The 25,354-nt window shown below is 38.6% G+C and overlaps 1 protein-coding gene across 4 annotated transcripts in view; it reads left to right on the top strand.

Moving 5' to 3' along the window:
* The window catches only part of Amph (amphiphysin), a 200,798-nt gene that overhangs the window by 150,382 nt on the left and 25,062 nt on the right, over positions 1–25,354 (top strand). Inside the window, exons 12-18 of one of the 4 annotated variants that reach the window (XM_055603943.1) lie at positions 9,001–9,117; positions 11,838–11,861; positions 13,469–13,492; positions 13,745–14,227; positions 16,237–16,269; positions 17,308–17,364; positions 20,931–21,053. In XM_055603943.1, the coding sequence (XP_055459918.1) occupies positions 9,001–9,117; positions 11,838–11,861; positions 13,469–13,492; positions 13,745–14,227; positions 16,237–16,269; positions 17,308–17,364; positions 20,931–21,053 (861 nt within the window). The remainder of the gene's footprint in view (positions 1–9,000; positions 9,118–11,837; positions 11,862–13,468; positions 13,493–13,744; positions 14,228–16,236; positions 16,270–17,307; positions 17,365–20,930; positions 21,054–25,354) is intronic. The other 3 variants (XM_055603944.1, XM_055603946.1, XM_055603947.1) reach the window with 3 other exon arrangements.

The raw sequence follows: 25,354 nt of genomic DNA on the forward strand, positions 1-25,354 counted from the left end.
TTCTGGTTTTGTTTGTTTGTTTGTTTGTTTGTTTTTACCTGAGAGGCTCCTTGGCTCCAATAGCTGGATCACAGAGTATGAAATCCAATGCTTCCAAGTTTCACACCAAGTTGTGGAAAGAAGTGAAATGGGATTTAGGTTGCAGTTTGTCATTTTGGGCTTTTGAGTGAGGGAGGAAAATCTAGTTTTGTTTCAAGTAGACAGAAGCTGCCTTTTCCATAGTATTTAAAAATTTCTCTCAGCTGATTGTCCTTCCTGCTGCAAGCAGCATGTGTGCCGCTTTAGCACATATCCAGCAGGTCTCACTCTGAGAGCTGCCATTTTGATCAGTAGGGAGTCTGCATGGTCCAAATCAGTGATGGTGAGCTGGCTGCTGAGGTGAATTAACAGCTTCTATTCATGGAGCTGTCCCGCCAAGCCAAGGGTGTGTAAAGCAGTCTTATTTCAAGTGTCTCATGTAGGATTTTTGAACACTTACGTGTTGTGTGCCTATCATTTAGCTGCATTTAGAGGACTGTATGTTGGCGCATACACTATAAGCTAATGGATTGTGAAATCTGGGTAATAATGTTTTGGGCAGTGCACAGATGAACGGGTAGTAGAGGAAAGAGCAACTCTTGATGAAAAATGAAATAGTAATTGCAAGTATTGAAACCTGGAAAGCACAGGATCATCTGTACAGATTTCCCCCTACATTAATGCAAAGTGACTCTTTTCAGTGTTGCCTCGGTTTTTTGCTAAGTGAGTCATCCTCCATTTAGAAGATAGTTTATGTCTGCTGATGGCTATTTTTATCAGGCACTTAATGGGAAAGAAAAACACTTGTGTTAATCCTGGCCAGATGCTGCAAATGTAAGAAGCAAAACCTATCCTGTCTGATGGAAAAGTCGCCTCAACAGCAACACTTTCCCAACCGTGCCCTTGGGACTGAGAATAAAAATCCACTAAGCCTGCAGGGCCCTCTAATGGCCCAAAGCTTAACCATAACTCAGAATTTTCGGTAGCAAATGCTTTTTTTTTTTCCTTTGCTTATAGGAACACCATGGAATGTCAGACTCAAATGCTTTCCCTGAATTCCCAAATTTTTGTTCCCAAAAATAAACTGCCATAGGATGGGCTCACTCTTTCCTGCTAGTCTCTCCCAAGAACTTAAACAATAAAATACAGCCCTGTGCACAAATTCTTTACTATGTTTTAATTTTTATTACTTCTTTGAGAATTTCCTACTGTATATTTCGATAATATTCACCCCTTCCCTGATTCCTCCAACATCTGCATCCTTGCCTATCCACCTCACTCAGTGGCAATGACTTCTTCTCCTCTTCCTCTTCCCCTCTTCCTTTTTGCCCTCTTCCACCCCCTCCTCCTCCTTTTTCTTCCTCATCAGCTCTACTTTATGCTGCCCATATATTCTTGGGTGCGTGACCTTCCCCTAAAATGTGGAAAGGAAAACTGACTCTCCCTCTCCCCAAAGCTGAAGCTGTCCATTACCAGTAGCTCCTCAGGTAGGGGTGGAACTTCCTTCACACCTCCCCTTTCCATGCTGAAATTTTGTGGATCTGGATTAATTACCATCTACTGCAGGAAAAAAGCATCTCTGATGATGAGTCAGTGATCCATGGGTATAGCAATATGTCATTAGGAATCATTTAATTGTTGTGTTCCTTTTGCAGAATAATAGTAGTGGGTTTTCTCCATAGGGCCCATGAACTATTTAGTCTCAGGTTCTTGGCTGCTTTAGTGGTATTAGGATGGTTTCTCTCTCTTGGAGTGGGACTCAGGTCCAATTTTAAAAAGTGGTCAGTTACTTACATAATATTGTGTCATGCCAGTATTACACTAGTATTTGAATAGAATAGCAAAGCGTATTCTTTAAAAAGCACTAATTTTATCACGTGCTATGAAAAGAGGGACTCAGGTCGGGGGTCCTATGAGACTAGGAGGATCGTTATCAAGTTTCTATTTATTATAGCTCATGCCAGCATGCTCAAGGCTCTGAAACATGCTACAACAAAAAAGCGCCAATTTACTTTTCTTTAAGCTGCTTCTCTAATGGTCCCAGACCTTGTCCTTTAGGAACAGGTTTGGTAAAATATTTTAAGAAATAAAGATTTAAAATATATATCCCTGGGAAACAAATCTTTGCATATAATTAAGATTTTAATAGGTACAACAAAAATAAAGTAATTACATGGATACACACACCATCTAGGTAGACTCATATAGGATTCTAGTCCTCTCTTTCTCTCATTTATCTTCAGAAAATGATTTAAACCGCTTTCTAGTTTACCTCAAAGACTTGATTTCAAATCTATTCTTATCTCCCACCAGAGCCTTCCTTAGGGATTCTTGCGACAGAGCAAGTTTTTTGTTTTTTGTTTTTTCTATACATGATGCTTAATTACTTGAAATGTACATGTCAGTAACATTTTCTTGTCATGTTCCATGGGGTTACATAGGTTTAATGACATGTTAGTCAGAGGGGGCAATTTACCCAGCAGCCGCCTTCCCATACTAAGGCCGCTTCACACAACCAGTTTATTTCTCTATCAATCCACCAGTCATCACAGGAGCTCATTCTAAGCAAAGCAGCATCCATCTTTCTTGCCCTGTCTGTCACTGTCAGCTTTCACACTTAGTCATAACGTAACGAAGGCGCTGCAGAAATGCCATGATGTACTGATCCCAGAAGGAGTTCGCAGTTGTTCAGCTGGCTTCTGAGAAAACAAAAACACAATAACTAGGAAATTGGTTCCCTAGAATGTTGAGTTCATTCTGTGCCAACTTACTAGGACGCAGCTGGGTTCCTATGTGTGTAGGGATGTGAAACAGACGTGACAATAAGAGGATGGTGGTCAGTCAGTTTATACATAAAAGGACCTGAGTTATATTACTCTTAAATATTTCTATAATAAATGCTGTAGGGAAAGCACTTTATAACATTATTTTTTAATGGGTAAAATTTGCTTCATTCTAAGATTGTGACTATTTAAATCCTCTCAGTTGCTGTAGTCAATGCCAAAGTTCGGGTTATTTGTAATACATCTGTAGCACTCTCTTTATACATTTCCAGTCTTGAAGGTAGATTTCCTCAGCCCCTGCTTGCTCATATGTATTGATGAAATGCTACAGCTTCTCTCATTGTTAGAAATTATCAACTCTTTTGTTAAGTGAAACCTCTAATTGGCCTAATAACTCCTAATTGGCCTTGTTACTACAAGCTTTATCTTCTCTGACCTAAACTTCCCATCTAACCTTGGCATATAGTAAACATTCTTAAAATATGTTGAAAGAACAAAAGAGGAAAACAATGTCTAGAAGAAGTAATACCAGTGCCCCCATTTGGCCTGGCTCATTAAAACACTGTGCTATGATTTAACAATATGTATGCACGTATGTGCATATGTAAAGTTCTGGGGTCTAGCTTGGAAATACATTGCAATACCTGGTACCTCATATGACTGAAGACTTCACATGCTAAAAGGACACGTAATTAACACAGAAGTTTATAAAATAAACCAAAGCACAAAATAAAAGCTAGAAAGTATAATTCAATTGCCTAGAAGTAATACTTTCAGTAATTCTTTTATGATATCATATTTTTCTCTTTAAATAGTGAAACAAAATATGGTTTTGAAATTTAATGATTTTTATTGGTTTGTAATCTTTTGAAAATTTTACTGCAATACAGTAACAATCTCATGTCAGTTTGACTTGATCTCATCCTTATAGACAGCAGGATGATTTCATTGTGAGGGTGTGTCATGACAGACGTACCTCTTCCTACTTGGTTCTTTTCATTAGTCAGTGTTTTGTGTGTTTGTTGAAGTTATTTTTATAAAATTGTGCTTGTTTCTCAGTTTCTCTCTTAACCTGGCTATCACCCAAATAACTGAGACTCCATTATATTATTTTAGTAAGCTTCACAGCACACCAACTGGGCACTTATTACCCTACTCTTCACCTTCGAAGCTCATCTGTCTTTCTCCTGGCATACATCCCAGAGATACTGGAACTTTGTAGCTTTTTTGTTCCAGCTCCTTTCTGCTGATGTCACTTGGACCTCTGCCTGTGGCTGAATTCCCCTACTCTCTTTTAAGTCCTCCTCCCCTGGGTAACAGGAAGTCCAGCCCTATACTTCTCCTGTTCAGTGATTGGCTGTAAGCTGCTTGTTGGCATATCAGGGAACGATTGAGGAGCAGTGTTTATACAACTTTGGCACAGGAGAGTCTCAGAATCAACCAGATATAGGGGGTACAGAAATCAGCATTTGAATTATACAATAACATGCCTACATGTGTTAACATACAATAAGATGCACATATTTTAAATGTACTACTAAGTTTTGGCCTAAGAAACCACCAGTAGAACGGATAAGGTGAGTATAATTGTATGGTTGTTAATAATACACTACTGCCAAAGAAGGTGGTACTTTCAAGCTTCAGATAGACATACCTTTTAGGTGGTGGGATGACATTTTTGAACCTAAGTATAGTTACTCGTTGATAATGAGTGATAGCTCTAAATTCTGATTTTTCTAACTCATAAATTCAGTGTATCTCTCTCTTAAGGTATTTTCTGGTTTCACTGTGCCTTCTTTTATAGTTTGCATATTTACTTATTAGACATTATTTGCTTGATGTGTTCTGAAGTATTTGATACTTCAGTACATTATAAATCATACTTTAAAATTTCAGTTTGTGATTGTTAATATTACATGTAAATACAACTAATTTTATATATGAATGCTGTGTCATGCAGCCTTGAAAACTATTAGTTCCTACAGTGTTTTATGAAATTTGTTTCAGTTTCTGCATATATCATAACTTTCTGTGAATAAACACAGTTTTATTCTTCCTTCCTTCTAACTATGATAATATGGCTTTCTTTTTCTTGCTTTATTTTGTTGGCTTCTATCTTCATTATAATGTTGAATAGAAATGACAAAGGGGCATGCTTATATTAGTCTTAGGGCAAAAACTTCCAATAATTCACTGCTACACATGCTATTCAATGCAGACTTTACAAGGTAGTATTTTTATGTTTTTAAAGATACTCTGTTTCTTCATATAAAATTTGAGTACTTGAAATGTAAATATGAGCAACATTCTTGTGACAGTCTTATTTTGTTGTTTTCATAACTTTATCAAAATCTTGTATAATGTGACTGCCTTCAAGAATGACCTTGGAATTAAAAGAGTAAAAATGATACAAGTTAAGTCTAAAGAAACAGGATACACACTTACAGGCAGTCAAATGACTATTATGAACATATAATTACAATGATTTTATGTAGTCACAGATGTGTCATTAACAGTAATGATATCAACTTCAGTTGTTCATATATTCTATATACAGCACACTTATTGTCTTTATTACTCACGAACATTCTAAAAGGTTATATTGCATTCATTTTGTGCAAATTAAGAATGATGTTCAAAGAATCTGAATTAATTAATCTTTGTTCTCTCTGTTTGCATCCAAGCATCCCTAAAGTGACTCATTAGTCTCAAGGGGCAGATTACACTCATGTTCTTGTGTCCCAATCTTGCACGGCAAACCATTCCCCAGGGAACTTTTGTGTCCTCTATCTCAAAGACATGAATGATACAGTCTCAGCAGCAGTCTGGAAAAAGGCTGGGATCCAGAGGACTTGACAACAGCTGCCTGCTCTTTCCAGTGTGTCTGGAGAACCCAGAACAATGGATGACCTTGTTCAACCAATTCTTTTACTCCCAAGTGAACACATGACACCATTCTCCTTCTAATTTTATAGGGATTATATTAAATGATGCAAGCAAAATGCAGTCTGGAGAACTGCCACCTTTTAAAGGACATAATTGTACCATTGTCAAAGACTTTATTGAACTATATGAACATTGTTTGATGTTGGCACATGCCAACTGCTTAGAGTATCACCTGTCTAGTGCACTTCATTTTTTGTTTGTTTTTGAGAATTTTATATACTGGTCATATCTATCCCGCCAACTTTCCCATATTCCCCTATTCGCTACTCAAATTCATATTCTCTTCTTCTGTGCTGTGTATAACTAGTGTTGGTTGCATGTGCTTAGATACAGGGCTTAGCACAATACCAGGGAGCTCCTGCCTGAAAAAAAAACCTGACTCCTTCTCAGTGGCTATTGACTCTCTGTAGCTTTTCATCTAAGGATGAAAACTTTGTGAGCCCCTTTTTCATGCTCAATGGAATGCTGACTGCTAATGTCTTGTGCAGATATCCATAGCTATTGAGAGTTTTGGTTCAACATACTTGCCATGTCCCGAGAACAGTGTTTTGTAATAGTCTTCTCAATTCTCTGGCTCTTAGAGTCTTTCTGTCTTCCCTTCTACAATGTTCCCTGAGCTTTTGCTGTAGGAGTTTCCGGTTGCCAGATGATTAGTGTCATTTTTTGTAGTTCACAGGATTTACAATTTAGGACTGCTGATAATTTTTATAATAGACCCAGCAGCTTCTAGTCTATAATCCGCTAAGATTGGAATTTCAAATTTGTTCAGGAAAGCATTATAATTAATGACGAGAAAAAAAAATTCAGGCTAATGAGAATAGAGAAGAAAGTGAAGGAAGATGAAGAGGAGGAGGACAAAGTGGAGGTTGACCAGGAGGAGAAGAGGGAAAGGGGGAAGGAGTGGAAAGAAATCAAAAAGTTAAGAAGGAGGGTAAAATTCTTTCATTCCATGCTTTAGCACAATACCATAGGGTTCTGGATTTAATAGACAGTGACAGATATTTCCCAATTGTACTTAGCCATCACACAGGCTCAGAGCTGTTTTGCTGGCGCTGCCTAACTAGGCTTCTAGGTCTTATTAACCAATTTATGTCCAACAAAAGCAAAGAGCTTGCTTGTTGTTACTTTGTTTGCTACACTGGAAGCATGATACTTTGGTAAGCAAACATTCTTCAAAATGTATGGGGCATTGTCAGAATTGTAAAATATATATTATTTATTCCTTCTCACACATTTATATAATATATTTTAATGATAGCCATCTCCAACATTCCCTCTTCAACTCCTAGAACCCTCCTGCCACTTCTTCCTTCCAACTATATATACCCTCTTTACAAAGAACATTGTATTCAGTTTGAGGATTTAAATTATTAACAAAAGAAGTGTTTTGGGGGGAAAAAGAATGTCTACAAAATTTTAAAAACATATGAGGAATAATCATGCTGAAAAGCTAGAAAGCTAAAGACTAATATTGAAGCATACATATAACATATGACATATTTTGGGCATAGATATATATAAATATGTATAAACATACATTATATATAAAACATCTAACACAGAAAAAAGCTATGGTGGCAAATATTAAAGACATGAAAAGAAGAAGCAAACTGTCTATGAAAAGAAAGGGTACTATGAAGGGATAGAAGAAGTAACATGTTGGGATGATTATGGTCAAAATATACTTGATTTAAAATACATTTATGAAAGCATAATTAAAAACATAACAAAAGGAACACACATATTGAAGTAAATAATATGTTTTAAGTTTGACTTAATTAAAAATCCTGACATTTTAAAATAACATACAAGAATATGATAAAATATCTATCCCTAAATATTCAAAAAATAGTTTAGTAAGTGTAAAGTTTTAACCTAGATAATAAGAATGCATTACTCCTTTAAAAAGGGGGCCCACAGACCGGAACACAGGCAGCTTTCCTACACAACAAATGTGGGATGTTAAAGTCACAACCTTCCAGCTGTTCTTTCATTTCTGTATTCTGAAGTTTGTTTCTTTTACCAGTAATGAAAACAATTCCATTTTTCAAAATCTTTCTGCAAACACTTCAACTTTATGTAGCACATCGCCCATTGATCTGACCTTTCAATATTTGCACATAAAAAAAAAAAACCTGTTCAAAATGGAAAAATACCAAATATCAAAACCGTGTTATTTGCCTGTGTGAAACTGCCCCCAGTTCCTGTCACTGTGGTACAGTTGATGGAGACCTTGTCTCAGCTCTGTCCTTTACTTTGTAGCTTGAGCTCAGGTTAAACCGACGTCAAGCCCATGCTATTTTCCTGTGTCCTGTCGCTACAGGTGAACAGATGTTTTACATAGCCGCATAGTATTCTTAAAGAGACTTTCATTCTGTTCTCAGTTGTTTACCTGCTTTCCAACTAAAAATATTGCAGGATGGGGGGCTCATGTTGTGGCAAATGCTCACTGGTACAGCACTTTCTGTCTTCTTCCTTTTTACCTACCATTCTTAACCACACACACACACACACACACACACACACACAATGGTATAGTGGATCATATAACTAAATCTAAGAATGGAGTAATAATTCCTGATGAGAAGCAGCTGAAATGAGGGTGCATTCCAGTTTTTCTCTTGGGGCTCAGTCCCTCACAATAGAGAGGGAATGGCAGCGGGAGCTCAAGGTGGCTGGTCACCTTGAGTCCACAGTTTGGAAGAAGAGAGGATAGGAAGGGAGCAGGCAAGAAAATGTCAAAACTTCCTTCGGACACTTCCACATAAAGTTCCCATCATCTTCCGAAAGAGTGCCAGCCGGCGGGGACCAAGGGTTCAGACCCTTGGTCGTCTGGGACACGCTCGTCTTCAGTCTTCTCATGGGAACCATGGGGAGGATGAGGGAGACGAGATGGGCAGCAGTCTAGGTTTTAACATCATAGATGGGCACCACTGCAATGGGTTAAAACCAACTGGTTCAAATCTCAGTACATTTTTGTATTTTTTATAGTCATGTGCCATTGTTTTGACCTGTGCAATTTTCTGATTTCCATACTTTGAGATAACCAAAAAGGAGATTACTTTTTTTTAGCAGTGTGTCCTTCCAATACCTCTCCTCCGTGGGAAATCTAGCCTGGGGGATGGTCCAGGGAGATGGGTTACATGTGGCCAGACTTTCTCACTGCATTGGATGAAGTGCTGACATAGCCCGGGCATCAAAGATGCATTCCACCTGGCCCGTTCCATGAACTCCTATCCATCTGTCTTAACAGAACGAAGTCCTGGAGGTGAAGAAGGAGGAGACTTTGCTGGATCTGGACTTTGACCCTTTCAAGCCCGAGGTGGCTCCTGCAGGTTCCACTGCGGCGACACACTCACCCATGTCTCAGGTATAAAGTGAGTGTGGGATGTTTAGGAATGACAAAGCTTAGCAATTATGCTTCGTTAGTTAACTGGTGATCCCTGTGCCTTTCAACTGATGATTATCCACCTTTCTTTCTGGTGGACAAATATTTCCTATTTGTAAAGTATAGAGATGAAACTTTATTGGTACCAAATATTTTACTCTTCTCTATGCCATTAGCTTTCTCTTGCCACAGAGCTGTTTGCCTGAGACTCGCATCTCACAGAGTAGTTATCAGTGCCTTCCTTGCCCTCAGAGGAGTGCACACTCTGATAATACACCTTATGATTTTCCTAAATAAAGCTCTTGTGGTTTGCTGTTTTCCCTACTTTTTTCCTCATATTTTGCAAGTCAGGGTGTGTTTGAGTAACCATCAGACCACATTGCACAGAAACATGTTTGCATTCTGGATGCTTCTGCACTGGAAGCCACACTTGTGGCCATCTTGCAGAACTGTGTCCTGGCTGCTGATCACGGGTGGATGTGGAATGCTTTTTTTTTCTTGTGCTTATTCTTGCTAATCGCTTCCTCACTCTCTCCTCTTCCGGCTGTTAATGTGATAAGATTCTCTGTTAGAGGGATGCCTGCATTGGCTGTGTACATCTGTGGATGTTGATGCTTTTGGAGTAATTACTGTATTATTGTCTGTTTTAATGGAAGGAGGTCTACACAAAATGTGATGAAACAATAAACTGTGGTGGTAGAGATCTTTAATCCCACTCACTGCTCAGGAAGAAGCAATAGGAGGATTGAAAGTCAGCAGCCAAGCTGCGTTTCAGTGTCTCAAAACAAAATACAAATCAGCAGTATTGACATTGTGTGTCCTAGGGGCAGCAGGGACACGTTTGACTCTCAGAATATCCAAGATATTCTAGCATATTTTAGAATATACTACAAATTAACACTAAAATGTATTACAAAATTCAGTCTTGATGACTTGAGTCATAGCTAACTCCTGAGAAATGCAAACTGCTTGGCGCAGACAGTTTTCTTGCTAATCTATGCTTTGCTGGGCTGACTTGGCTTCTGAAGGTCTACTTGTTTTAAATGAGAGAAGTAATAATCTAAAGTAATAATCTAGCAATCAAATACAACCAGCCTTACAGGTGCTTTGTAAATAAAGATGATCTCTTAGTTAGGAGGCTGTCTCTAATCTCTTCTAGGAGATTCACGATGTGTGTAAATTACCACAATTAGGACAGGCTCTGTGTCTCTGTGGTCTTCCTTCCTGCCAAGGAGAAAGTGATTCTGGCTTATCTGGTGGCTTAACTAAAGGAGTGGCCCTGAAGTCTACATATTTGGATCACCCTTCTAAAGAGCAAGTCAGGTTGAAAGTGACCACACGAATCTATTACGTTCTGAGATGTTCTTTCCCTTTCACTCAAAGCACCATCTCCTTTACCTACCACCATGGCCTTATTGTCAGCTAACATTCTAGCTGCCAGGGAACAGCTTATCTCATGATCTCTGTAGTGCTCAACACAAGCTAGAACAGCCTTTCATGTTCCCAAGGAGTGATTAAACACAATATGTTCTGTTGCTTCTTCCTTAGGAGAAATTTGCAGAGACTTGTGTTATATCGCTTTTATTATCTGTTTTTATCAAAGGGATATAGAGAAAACATCAGGATAGTCAGAAAATGTGTATCAGAAACAGAGGCATCCGCAGATACAAATAAGTGTGGTTTTCAAAGGAGCCTTTGTCTCCTGTCTTCCCTCTTCTCTGATTGGTGCTAACCAAAGCTGCATAGAAGGCCAGACTGTATAAGAAACATCAGTTCACACTGTAGGACCTGGCTTTCTATGGCACAGGTTCTGTAGATGGCAGCTGCCTAGAAACTCATTTACAATAAATGTCTTCCTAGCTTTCTGTTTACCTTTAGTGAGTCAAAACAAGTGGGTAAATGCATCCAGAGTCACAGAGGCATAAGTATAAAGCAATGTGGCTTTAGTAGCAATTTTCTGTCTCAGAAAGAAAGGAAGGTCTCTTCCATTGTCCTCACCCTCAATGTAAATTGCTCTAACTATCCGGATTCCTTCGTGGTTTGGCAAGCTTTATAATGAAAGTATCAGTCGTAAGTGCATGTAAGGCATGCCATCAATAGGTTTTAATGGGTACTTCCTAATGTGCAAGATTGTCAATTAATCTGTTTGATCCCTAACCCAGCATATTGGACAATGGCATTTTAAGAGTCTGTTTGCTATCAAAGTGGTCATAATATATATTCTTGAAGTATTAGGGAGAGAAAAACACATTACTTAAAAATTAAAGTCTCTATTTCCTCAATATATGATAATATTGGAGAACATTTTTTTTCTTTAATGATGTTTGTAGATTGAAGAAACGCAGTCATTGTACATCACACTCAGCACCAAACAAGTTCCTCTAAAGAGCAAAAGGCAGATTGGTCATATTCCTGCTGTTCTCGGAGTATTCACATGTGGCTAAACTCAAAAATCATATAAAATTTAAATATTGGTTCTGTTAGAGTAGCACATTTCAAGTTCATAACAGCCACATGTGACGAGTGTCCACCAAAGTCTGTAACAGAAGTGGAGTGTTTCTGTTTCCAAAAGTGAGGCTATGGAAGAGTGATGCTCTAGATGCATACAGGGTTCATGGTGTCACCATCATCCTTAGCCTCTTTATACTTATCACTAACTGTATGGACTTTTACTCATGGTGCTTTTCTTTGTTTGCTTTTAGACGTTGCCCTGGGACTTGTGGACGGTAAGGCATCTGAGAACTTACTTTACATGTTTTGATCCATAAAACATCGGAAGCCTCAGCATACTGTTTCATTTGTGAGAGAAATAAAACTCATATATTAAATGATAAGGTGTTCCCCCAGAAAAATACCTGAAAGTGTTCAGTGTTTCTCAATCTGAAAAACCTACTAGAGAAGTAGAATCAAAACGCGGAATGTGGATGAGAAAATGGGAGGCAATGGGAACTATTTTTATCGTTATATTCAATTAAGTTTCGTTGAAACGTTTGGAAAATTTGAACTAGGCAGCCATGGATTTGAGTTCAGACCCTAATACTTATAATCTTGTAAATTTGATCAATTTCTAAAATTCTCTAAGCCTCAGCTTTTCTCATCTATACAAAGGATGGTAATGACATCTACCTCAGAGGATTATTTGAGGGTTTAATAAGATATGTGCCTGGCATTTATTCCAGTATGTGGTATGTATCAAGGAAAGGTAGCTATGATTACAGCATTGTTTTTAGAAAGCCAGCCTGATGTGCAAGGTTGAGTACTTTCAGAATTTAGGCTCAGGAGAGAGAGATGAGCATAGCTTTCTGCATTTGAAAATTAGGAGACTGGTGAACCCAATGTGATTTCAATCATTCCTTAGGGAGTATCTTAATCTTAAAAAAGTTCCCTAGAATTTATATGCTAATTTTTAGGATCTTTGAAAGAGACCAAGAGCATAGCTAATAGTTTTTGTTAAAGTTACCATCACTAAGTCAGTACCTTTCACATTGAATTAGTTTTACTTTTGTTTTTACAAAAGAGGGAGAGTGAGTTGATACAGGGCACCAGAATTCTAACCTCAAAGTTGTGTTACTTTTATTGCTGATTGTGGGAATAATACTAATCTTAGTTATCCCAGAATTTTGCAGCTTTAATTATAACTGTAACACCTTTTCTTTCCTCTCTAAAAGGAGTATGGTGAGGGAAAAGATACCTTGTATAAGGAGCTTTTTATTGCTTCAGAGAACAGACTTGCTAGGAATAGTTGTCATAAAAAAAATATATGATATACTATCCATGAATCTTTGTCCAGTCTACTTTACAGGATATTTTTCTTGTGGACAGAAAATGGCTTCCAGGTTGAGGGAAGACTAACAAGAAGTAGTCAATACTCAAGGTAGTCAGTTTGGCCAATATGAATTCATTCTTCATCCAGGACATACATCAAAGATAGACCCTAGTGAAGAATGGGTTTGGACAGATTTTATTTTGATGCTCTTACAGAGCATATGACATTGGAATAATTTCTTGACTTCTATGCTTGGTAGCATCTTGCTATTCTCAGACTCATATATTCATTTGGATAAACATTTTTATTTTATGATTTCCTGTGAACCAATCGGGAAATATCCTCACTGATACTAGAAAATGACACAGGCTCTTTGTGTTTCACTTATGCCTCTTCCACAATTGTCTTAAATAAATTATAGAACAAAATTATTCCTATAACAAAACAAGTTGTAAAATTTAATTAAGTAAAAGCCACAGCATTCAGAAGTATGTTGTCTCTAGATAGCTTTAACATTGCAGTGAAATGTATTCTTATTCTTTATTCTTTTCTCTCCTCACCTTACAGACAAGCACTGATTTGGTACAACCGGTAGGTTGATTTTTCATAAGATTCTGGATTTTAATGATATTTAATATCATTATACTTGTAGTATTGTTTGTAGAATGACTTTTGCCCATGACATTGCTAGTCTCAGACTTGATCTTAAGCAAATAAACTCAAGTACTTTCTGATTTTATTTCACTGGTACTACATTACTGAAGAGCTGTATGTTTCTCATCAAATATCTCATGGTCTATTTCATCTTTTTTTTCCCCTTATGCTTTTCTACATACTTTAAAGACTGACTCTTCAAAAAGTCTTTCTATGTGTAACCTCATCATGGAGGAAACTCCTGACAGTGGTTTGGCTGAAGAGATTCAAAGATCTGAAACTGATATAGGTGCATTTATTTGGGGCCCTCATGCTAGGACAGACAGTGTCAACCAGGAGATGACCCCTAGTGGGTCTCAAGAAGACATTGTCTGTCTTTCTGAAGCAGAGCAAGACATGAGATTATCCGCTGGAATGTTTTCTTCTGCTGACTGTTCTACTGTAGCTGAAGAGGGTGTGGAAGCCCTGTGGCCAGCCCCTCCAGCTAGAAATGAGCAGCTGTCCTCACAGCCTGAACTGGAGGCTGGAGTTGCAATTACTGCATGCATGGAGATGGACCGGTCATATGCATTACTTGACTCAGAGATGCCAACCTTGGGAAAAGCTGACCTGCTCAAAGAAGGTCATGAAGAAGCTAAAATATCAGATGGAGAAATAACACAGAAGCTGAAGGTAGAAGATCCTGTGTTGGGATGTGTAGAGACATATCAAAGGGTAGACACTGGAGCTATTGGTATCAAGGAAATAGAAGACACTGAGGGATCTGAGGAGAAAGTATGTGACAGCCTAGGAAATAGAACACTAAATCATCTCAAAAAATCAGCAGAACAAAGCCAGGGGATCTTTGAAAGCAGTAAAGTGGGAAGTAGGAAAGATCTAAGGGTGAAGTGTAAGGGAAGACTAAAAACCTATGAGAAATATTTTGAGAAAGCTGATCTACTAGAAAAAGACATGGAAAGAGTGTATATGGCAGATAATTTTGGCAACAGACTCCAAGAGTTAGCTGATGGGATTCAAGTAACAATCAGTCATCATAAAAATGTAGAAGGCTCTGGAGCTATACCGGCCAATGACACAGAGATCTGTAATCTGCTTATTCAGACTGATCCTCTGTCTACTAGTAAAGATTCAAGCACTGGGGAATGGGATTTAACAAAAAAAGAGATAGGGAAACATTCAGTAGGCCCTCACAACCATTCCACAAAACTTCATCTAGCACAGGAACGTGCAGGTGCAGAAGAAACTCACTGTGGCATTGCAGTCAATGCTCATGGAGCTGACAGAGATAAGAGTGAGACTGTTGCTTTGTCAATCAAATGTGCAGTGGCAGTGGAGTCGAAGACTGACCCTAAGTGTTCCCTGGAAACTCTTACAAACAGAAAAGGGCAATGTTCATATGAGGGAGAAGATTCATCAGCAGAGGGTTTTGCAAGTACAGTGCCTAAAAACTCTAGTCATGACATTAAATTGCCAAGGACTAAAATGACAGATTCTTGGGGAACAGATCCAGGTCAAATCTGGCAGCCAGACTGGAATTCAGGAATAAATAGTGTGGATATAATGGGAGTCTCTGGTATTCCAGATGGCCAAGCAAGCAGATTTGCCAAATGGCATGAATCTAATAGCCACTGGCCTATCAGAGATATGGAAGGTTTACATTTAGTAGAAAGTAAGAAAGGACTGGAGGAGGACTTGCCAGCAGATATATGTGGGAAACATGCCAGTGCTAGCAGCTCAGATCAAAGCCAGGAGACAACTAGACCATTGGTTCAGGGAGCCTCCTGGAACGCTAGCATGGAGAGTCCTGATAGTCCCCAAGACAATGACATCAACAACTCAGATTTATCTGAAGATGAAATTGCTAACCAGAGATATGGATTGTTGTACCGAGAAATAGAGGCTGATGAAGATGAGGTACTTACCCTAGAATGTGGCGTAGACTAGCCAGACTTCCTTAGGTTGTGTTTTCCTTACGTCTCTCACCAACTTCATTCTCCGTCATTGATTTCCTTGACAGACATACCTCTTGAAACCTACGTAAACCAAACACAAACAGGTTGACAAAAAAAAAAAAAAAAAAAAAAGAAATCTATGTTATGATTGTACTCAGAATTAGTGGAGTCTTTCTTACCATCCTACTTTCTGAGTAATTCTCTCTCTCCTTCCTCCCTCCCTTCCTTCCTCTCCCTCCTTTACCCTCCCAACCTCTCTCTGTTCAGATACTAAAATGTGTTAAACCATGAGCAACACAGACTGACTGTTCCTAACATGGCTCCACTCCAATAAAAGCAAATAAAATGTTTCTACCCAGGCTCACTGAACCAAAAAATCTTAGTTGCTCATTCATTAAAGTGATGTATATCAATGACTGAAAATAAATATTAGCTCCCATGGTTCTTGCCTAGAATTGTCTTCTCATTATTGAGAAGGTCAGTGTTGGTGAACACTGAACTACATGCCAGGGACAATTGTAAAGGTTTATATATTTTTTTTGTCAGCCTATTTATAATAATACAGCATGGCTTTCGTAGTTCCTAAGCACTTTCAAGCAAAGCAACCTGTTGTATTATTTTTAAATTTGTGTGTGGTAGTCATTACTCTCCAGCTTGTCTAATTGACAATCACTTATCCTACGAAAGTGTTGAGAAAAACAAATCACATCCGTTTTCCATTTCTTTTAGGCTTCTGGGGGTTCATTTAATGGCTTTACACAGGTAAGGAGAATCTGTTTTCTTTTTAATATATTTTTAAGTAGCAAAAAAATAATGTGGTACATTCCTGTAAATTTAGCACTTGAGAGGCAGAAGCAGGAGATCAGGAGTTCAATGCCAATCTTGACTACATGGGGAGTTTGAGGCAGGTCTATATTCCGTGGCACTCTGTCTCAAACAAACAAAAGGCATTATACAACTTAGAATATGACAGCATGAATGGGCTACATGTCCATCACACCATCCAAAAGGTTGTATGTGGCAATTTAGAGAGGATTTACTGAAATTCCAGTCACCTGCTGTCTGTCTCTACTATAGATTGATGACAGTTTCCCTGGAAATGCAAGCATTATTGGAGAGGGACCAAATAAAAATCAGAATCTGTTTTCTTATAGGAGCAACCTGCTGATGATGATGTGTTTCCTTTCTGTGTGGGTTTTGTGCCACGAATCCATCAAAATGGTTAAGAGCGTCAGCACAAATTTGATCTCACTACTTACAACTTGAGCAATGGAGACAGCACTGTCTGTGGCATTACTGTAATGAAGTGAGCTGTCTGTGCTGTGCCCTTACCCAGCAACTCAGAACATTAAGTGCTCCATAATGCTGTGCCAATTTTCTACTAGTCATTAGAAGTGCTTCCAATCTGAAAGATCCTCTAGACTCAGCTGTGGGAAAACAAAAGAGAAGGTTATTTTGACTAAGGTGATGGATCTTAGAGACGATGATTTTTAAGAGCTCCTTCTAAAATGTTATAGTGAGCTACATCATATACAGCCATATCTTTAATGATTCTCCAGAAAAGAGCCATCTGAAGATTCAAAACCACACTCTGGCTCTCTCCAAGAAAGCAGTGATTCCTGGGTGTGTTCCGCTAGCACAGACTTATGTTTAGACTAGTTCACCTTAACACTTGCTTGCTATTCTTCTAATGATTTAAAATGTGACTTTCAAAAACATTTAAAATGCACTTATTGATACAAGTGACGGTTACTAATTTGGATAGCTTTTTTATATGCCCCATTTTCTTCCTCTCTTCAGCCCCAGGACACTTCTTTATTTACCATGCAGGCAGATCAGAATATGGTAGGTGGTTTGGTAAGTTGATGTGGCCATGTTTGGGGACAGTTGTTAGCTATCACGGGATGTTCCATTTAGCTGGTCCTGCGAGCTCATGTGGAGCTTTCGCCTAGAGAACACGATTTCTGCCACTCCTTTTCAGAGAAACAAATCATATGTAAAATCTGACTCTGAGCTTGTTTACTCCTGGCGCAGTGACACCAGCAGGAGCCAGCCTCTTGTGGTAATTAATCATGGCCCTCGGTGGAACTCAATGACTCCGTCAAGGTCACAGGTCTCTATGTGACTATGACGTAAGCTACAGGGTTGAAAATGAACTTGCCTCAAGAACGTATGCTTCAACTAACATACCGTTGCCTTTTGCCTTGAGCTTGGAGCTACCAATTTTTTATTTCAGCCCTTCATTTTGTTAAGATCTAGAGAGAAACATTTACGGGCCAGCTGATGAAGAGAGTAACCTCATGGAATGAGTGGGGACAGAGGAGATTCTTAGAAGGTGGAAGTTGCCATTATCATGGGAAGCCTTTCATCAACTTACTAATCAGGCTGATTGCAGCGTCCTTGAGAGATGTCACTGTGTGTTTACGCTGCTGCAGGACAGAGGGCTTGCACTTGCTGAGGACTGAAGAGGATGCTAGCATTCCTATGGGTTTTCTATAGAAATACTATGTAATTATATTAGGTAACAGCTTTCACATTGTAATTTTGGAATTGAACCCACAGAGAATAATTTTTTTCTTTCTATACTTTTTCAGTTTTAAGAAGGCTCAGAAATTTGTGAAAATTTAATTTTGGTAATATTCTGCTATCTTCTCAGTGAATTATCATTTGTACCATCAAGTAGAAGACAAAAATCTCTGTGGGTTTTCAAGTATATAGTATTAATCACAAAACCAAATAAACGTAGTCTTTATGTCCAGTCTTTATTGGGCATTCTCGGCCTTGATGATTTAACTTGAATGGTGAGGTTTATAGTTACCGATTTTGAACAGTTAGGGGAAACTCAGAAATGCAGGAATAAAAGAATGACTATTGGTCATGATTAAATTCATATCTACTATGTCCATCCAGAAAGTCCAAGCTCAGAGCCATGGTCTCTCAGTACCTCGAGTCTCTCTACACACTCTGTTGTTAGTTGTGTAGGTCATGTAGGCTTTTGTGCTTCACCTCCCGTCCTTTCCACATATATTCTCCCAAACATACACCGTACTTCTTAAACTCTGCTGAGGAACTCAGCTTATCAGGCCCTGCATTGCAAATGCTACTCAAATTCTTGCTACAAGGAACTAGGCAACCACCACGCGCTGTGACTGTAATCTAGAACTATCAGTAAGTTTTTGCTGTGTAGCATCTATCTCAGGAGCAGCAAAGCTCCCACACTGGATCCCTTGACTATGTCGAGCAAAGGGGACTGAAGCAAAGGGGGTATTCAGCGTACATCTCCTTGTTGCTGTCTCATGGACCACAGAACATCACTATGGACCGGTTGAAATCATTTTGAGCCTTCAGACCTTGTTCTTAGTTGCCCTTTTCAGTTTGTATTAAATAGCTCTTATAAGCCTGAAGAAGCAGTGCTAGAAGGCATGTGCCATGTTGGCTTATGAATAGACTCTCAACTCTCCCGGTCCATCTCTGCCTCTGCCTGACCTAGCTTAATCTCATTACTGAGGGTTTTCAGGATATGTGCTACAAGACTACACAGCCAGCTTTATTCTGAGGAATTTTTATTCTCAAGAAAGAATTATTTCTAGTGCCCCAAAATAGACATAGCATGTTATCAGTCCATTAACAATATCTGTCAATATGTTCCTACCTTGTAGGAATAACAATAAACACAGCTGAAGCAGAGTCCAATTCACATGATAGGATTTGAGAGTTTTCCACAAGATGGTGCTTTAAAAGCTGGATTTTGTTGGTATATTGTAGGAAGATATCTATATTATCTCAGAATGAATAGAAGAGTGACCTATAAGTTGAATTTCAGTAGTGGAGTTTATGCAGAGCATGTTTCATACTTACTTCTTATTACTGAGTTGCATTTTGGCCCCTAGAACTTAAGTCACAGCCACGGTTATTAGAACTCAGTGAGCATGTGTACCATGTGAGAAAACTCCAACCCAATGTCTGTTTCCTTCCATTCTATACTTGCACTTTTTTATTTTAACAAGGAGATACAGTTAGACAATTGAATAACACCACCCTCATTATTCTTACTTAAACAAAACTTTAGAATTTCCCCAGATTTCTAGAAATCGAAGCCAAGAATCTGAACATTGTTACGTATTTTCAGGTATCATTGCATTTTTAAAATTCTTGATTTTTTTAAAAAAAAATATTTTCATATGAGTTTGGTATCAAACCTACTCTTGGCTCCTCATCAGCTTCAGATGTCCTCCATAGCACAGACTCATCTGGCCAGAAAAGAGCATCTTAAAGGTTGTAAAACCCTGAAAAAGTTTAAATCATTGCACACTTGTCTGCCAAAGTGTCTTTTAATTTTATTATGCCCTTTGAAATTACCAGTTGTATGGTCATGGTACATGCCACAGTGAGTGAGCTCTTTGGTGGAGGCTATGAGAAGTAGTTTTTCTGTTTCTTCTGCACTAAGTGGCTCACTTTAGAACAGTTTCTCCATTATTTTTCTGTGAAATTCATTGTGTGCTGAATTAATGAAGTATACAGGAAAAGAAAAAGGTTTTGAGCTAAGAGATGCTAGAGCATATAACAGGTATTGGAGCTTAACTCATGAGGACAACAGTATCTCACCTTGCCCCCATAGTGTGAAGGGTCTAACTGAGACCATGGAGAAGACTAACCTATGATTCCTTAAGTAACTAGTTCATTTATTAAATAAATGGATTGCTACAGATTTTTTTGATGATAGAGAAAAATGGACTGAACCAGAACCTCAAAAAAACAACAAAGATTCTGTAGTTTGTGAAGTAGCCAGGTATTTTATGAAGTAGTCTGCTCTTCCAGCTTTGAAAATGATCCACCGCATTAAATAAATATCTTGTAATTTGCACACTGGAATGATTTCTCCATTTTTAGTGTAATATATATTTATACACTGAAAGATCACAGAACTATGTGCCCTACAAATTCTTCGTGACTCCTTCCACCTGGCAAATGTTGGAACTTCTAGAGATATTTTCTCTGACTCTCTCCTCTCTCTTTTTCTTTCTCTCTCTCTCTCACCCTCTATGTGTGTCTGTCTGTCTGTCTGTCTCTGTCTCTGTCTCTGTCTCTTTCCACACAACAGAAGAATCATTTTAGGTTCTTTTATACAGACCATAGCAACATGAAGACAAACTGTTACAGGTGAATGCAGTGGTAGGTCTTTGCCCGACTTTGAGGGAAACAGTTCTCGAGCCTGTTCAGAGGAGCTTACACAATTCCACTCCTTGATGCTTCAGTTCTGCTCATGACACCAGATGAGAGATTTTTATTTCCTAGAATGGATTTAGTGGGACTAGCCACCTGTTGTGAATGATGATGATGAGATCATGGATTGTCCAGTGTTCTGTAAGTTTACGTATTGACATGTTGAATCTTCTTTTCTTCTTACCTCTGAATAACTCAAGGCTGAAAATGAACAGGCTCTATCCACAGAGCCCCAAGCAGAGGAGCCTCCTGCCACGGCTGCTGCACCTGCTGCTGGGCTGGACCTTGGACTAGAGATGGAGGAGCCAAAGCAGGAGGCAGTGGTGAGCACCACTCCCTGCCCCCTCCATTCATTCTGCTGCCTCCTTCAAGCTTCTTCCATGGCCCTTTGTATCGCTTCCTGTCCAGGCCTCTGCTGGCCTGGATCTCCATTGGCCATGGTTCCCAGGATCAAAAAGCCTTTTCTACTTACATAGTAGAACTCAATTCCCTGATATTATTGGTGTTTTGTTGTTGTTTTGTTTTGATTTGATTTGTTTTGTTTTGTTTGAGACTATACCAAAGAACTGAACTTATAGATTAGGGAAACTGCTATGTAACCATAGCAGCAGCTCTGCCAAAACTGTGCCTTTGTCGTTTCTGATGCATTTTCCTTTTGTCAGTGGAGAAGCTGCAAAATGTGTAAATAATCAACCCTATTTTTGTGTTCTTCCTGAGACAGCAAGAAGTGTCCTGTAATTTGGGATCAAATTGACTGAGATAAATGTAAAGATAACTTTGTTGGTCATATCTGTGCGTTACTGGCAGTCAGGTTTGAACAGAATATTTCCAGATTCTTGGCCCTTTATCCAAAACAATTGAAAGTGAGGTCTCATACAGACCTGTAACAACAAGGAAAAAAAAATTATTTGGAGCAAAGTGAAAGTGTGGATTAAAGAGAGATATTCTGACAAGATTGTCAGCAGGCCACACTAGGGAATATGCTCAAGGGCCTCAATTATGCTTCCTCCTATAGTGCTCAAGAAGGTGGGCTGGCTACTAAGGGGCACAGTTTGAGTGGTTCTTGATTTTATTGAAAGATTAGGTTGCATCATCATTTCTCTGCTATGCATGTGCTTTTCCATAACGCATCTAATCTTAATCATCCTAAGCATGACCAATTATGCATAGGCTTGAGATGGTCCCTGAAAGAGGACACAGTTTTGGCTTACTACATATGCAGAAAAAAAAGCCAGATTGGCCCTTTTATTCTTTATACCCAGATATGTTTGGAATTCATTTGAGTAGTAGCTATCTAATTGGGTTATTACCGGGGACCGGGGCATATCATTGCTCAGAAATGGAAACACATTTAGCCTGATGCATATGGGAATTTAAGGAGAGTCTGTAGTTTAGGTGCATTGCTTGTATAGGAGTGCTTATACATAATATGTGCAGTAATAGAACTAGGCGGCCAAGAGCATAATTACAAGTGTGGGGGGGTGCATTTCATAACCCAAATCCAAATGGATGTCTGTAGCTCCAATGCTTGCCTGCCATATATGAATTGAACCCTTTTGGTTTAACTCTCATAAGTTGGTACACCATAAGTTGGTGATGGCCCAATATTGAACCAATGGTATATATTTTAGACCTGTGACTCTATAACGGTTGATTCTTTTCAAATATATCTTCAAAATCCAGTCTATGCAGGCCTTGAAGCTATGAGGACCTTAAAGATACCTTTTGTGCTGGGTTGGAGATCCACCTGATAGCTCAGATACTTTTTCTTACCCTGAGGCAGACAGCCATGAGGAACAACTGCCGGGGCTAGTCCTGGCCATTGACAAGGTGGCCCAAAAGGAGATAAGGAGTTCATGAGAGAGGAGTGAGTCAGGCACAGTGGTGAGGGGTCTCTTGCAGTTCTGACCACTAGCAGTCAAGTTGCCTTTTTATCTATACGGGTTTTACAGAACAAAGACAGACTAATGATTATCCAAGGAGTATAGATTATATCATTTTGTCTCTGGACATGTGTTTGATTTTTCATCAAATGTCCAGGGTCACAAGTTCAGTCACAATTAGAAAGTACAAAAGAGCAGATTTTATTTATATTATTAGCCCTATAACTCCGATTCAAAAAAATCTAAAGAATGTCTCCACCAAATCAAACACATTTATTATATGACAGCCTGCTTTTAGTCTGGCAGTATTTTCAGTGTTAAAGCACTCCAGACAAATAGAAAATATCTGAACTGTTCTTTTTATGAATAAAAAAATACTAATACCTAACTCCTTTTTACTGTATCATTTTATCATGTATGTTATAAAGTTGGAAAGGCTATTTTAGTCAATTTATCTTATTTACTGAGTTCTATTCCTTCAGGGTGTACCCTGTATTACCTATTATCCCCTATCTTTAAATCACATTTTCCAAGAGCTCTAAATGAATTTCAAAAAAGATGTTTTGAATCTGTTACCACTTCTGGCCAGTCAGTGTTGGTCAATTGTTCTAATTACAATTACAACAAGGTATTGTTCTAATTATACTGTCTGAGTTTACATACCCTGAGAAGATTCCTGGAGTCATGGCCTCATCTATGCTTCTCATGATTTCCAGAGCATAAGGAAGACTTCCAAATAGGACCAGATAAAGTTATTTTCCTAAAAAGCAGAAGTGAAAGTAAGTTTAGGATTTTCCTAATAAGACTTAGACATAATTATCTTGGGAAAAGACATGAAATGGATCATATTGCAGAAAGTTGCCAAGAATGCAACATGCAGAGACCAAAACCTAAAATTGAGAGACAGAATGACAGTGATCATAGCATTCAGCTCAGCTTTGCTGGAACTGTGTCAAACAGCTGTACTGGCTTTATGATTTTCACTGTTTCCAGTGGATATGGTTGTTCCAAAGACCCACACTACAAACAGGGATAAATGTCAACATTCAGTAAGCTCATGGATTGCAAAATGCCCATGAATGTATATATAGAAAAGATATCCCCCAAAAGTTTAGTGTTCATTACAGCATTCACAGAATATACACAAATAGAAAATCAATTTCCACCTTGCCAAAATGCTGTTTCCTGGACTGTGTACTACATAAACGAAGGCTATGGTAAGTGTTATTGGTTCCTATGGATGCCTTAAGGAGGAACACATAGGTAATCTGTCAACTCAACAATTTATTAATATATCATTAATAAATATTAACAAAAATAATAATTAATAAATAAAAAACTAAATTTAGGGTACAATAGAAACAGAAAATACACCTTAAGTCTATTTCTTAAAAACTAAGGCTGAAGAGATGGTCCATTAGTCAACAGTATTTGCTGTTCTTGCAGAGGACTTGGGTACGTTTTATAGTACCCACATAGTGGTTTGTGGCCATTCTTGACTCAGTTCCAGGCACTCTATCACCATCCTCTGGCCTCCACAGAAATCAAGCACACAGTCAATGTCCCTACATGCATACAAACAAAATGTTCATACACATAAATTAAGACTCAGTAAATATTTAAACAGAATTTTTAAAGCAAGTTAAGAAAACTTTAATATTGCCCATTGAAAATGTGGAGTGGGAGAAATGTATTCAGCTAGTGAATCCCTTCTAGAGGTGTCTATTGCTTGTGTGGACTTCATGTCACCACCACCCTCAAATTTTATTGGTAGGCTCAGTGAAAACGTATGGCTTTCGCTTGGTGGCATGCTGTTAAGTTGTGACCTGTTTACCCACCTTAACTGTTTGGCCACTTTAAATGAAGGAGAGAGGCTGAGGCTCAGTGTGTGGCAAGCTTGCTGTACAAGTATGTGGTCCTGAGTTCAGATCCCCAGGACCCACATAAAATGTCAAGCATGGTGACATAATCCCAGCACTGGGAGACAGAGACTGTAGAATTATAGGAACTTTCTAGCTGGATAGTTTAGCCAAGCAGTGAGCTCCAGGTTCAGTGAGAGATATAACCTGTTTCAAAAACCAAAGTGGAGAGCTAATGTCTCAACTCTGGCCTCCACAAACACACGTGAGTATGTATATCCATGCATACATGCACACACACGAACACAGAACAAGGAAAACTACAACTGATATTCTTGACCAATGTTATAATTAAAGATATCATTGATTTTGTGATGAGTGTGGCCAATAACAGGGAGGTAAAAGACGATGATTTAGATTTGGAAGAAATGATTTGATTCTGAAATGTTCTCATCCAGTTCCCATTTCTGGATGTCAGACAGCTTCTTCTCCATCTGTGCTTTTGTACTATATTGATCCCAGGCCCCAGAACAAAGCCTAACTACATAAAGCCCATGACACTGAGCAGAAGGGTGGAGATGCAAAGCAGACAAGCCAATGCTCTAAGCACAGGCACAAATAATGGTGCTCTGTGATCCCTTCCCAGGTTGTCTAGGCCACCCGTCACCACGCTCCTCCAAATTCTATACTTCTTCAAGTAGATTTTTAAATACATTTTAAGTAAAATATAATTACAACATTTAGCCCTCTCCTTTCCTCCCTCCAGCCTCGCCTATGGCCCCTCCCTCCAACATTTCCCATGTTCCCAACTCAAATTGATAGCATTGATTATTACATATATATATATATATATATATATATATATATATATATATATATATA

The sequence above is a fragment of the Psammomys obesus genome, unplaced genomic scaffold (assembly GCF_907164565.1).
Source record: "Psammomys obesus unplaced genomic scaffold, mPsaObe1.curated_primary_1811, whole genome shotgun sequence".
In the NCBI taxonomy this organism is placed as follows: domain Eukaryota; kingdom Metazoa; phylum Chordata; class Mammalia; order Rodentia; family Muridae; genus Psammomys; species Psammomys obesus.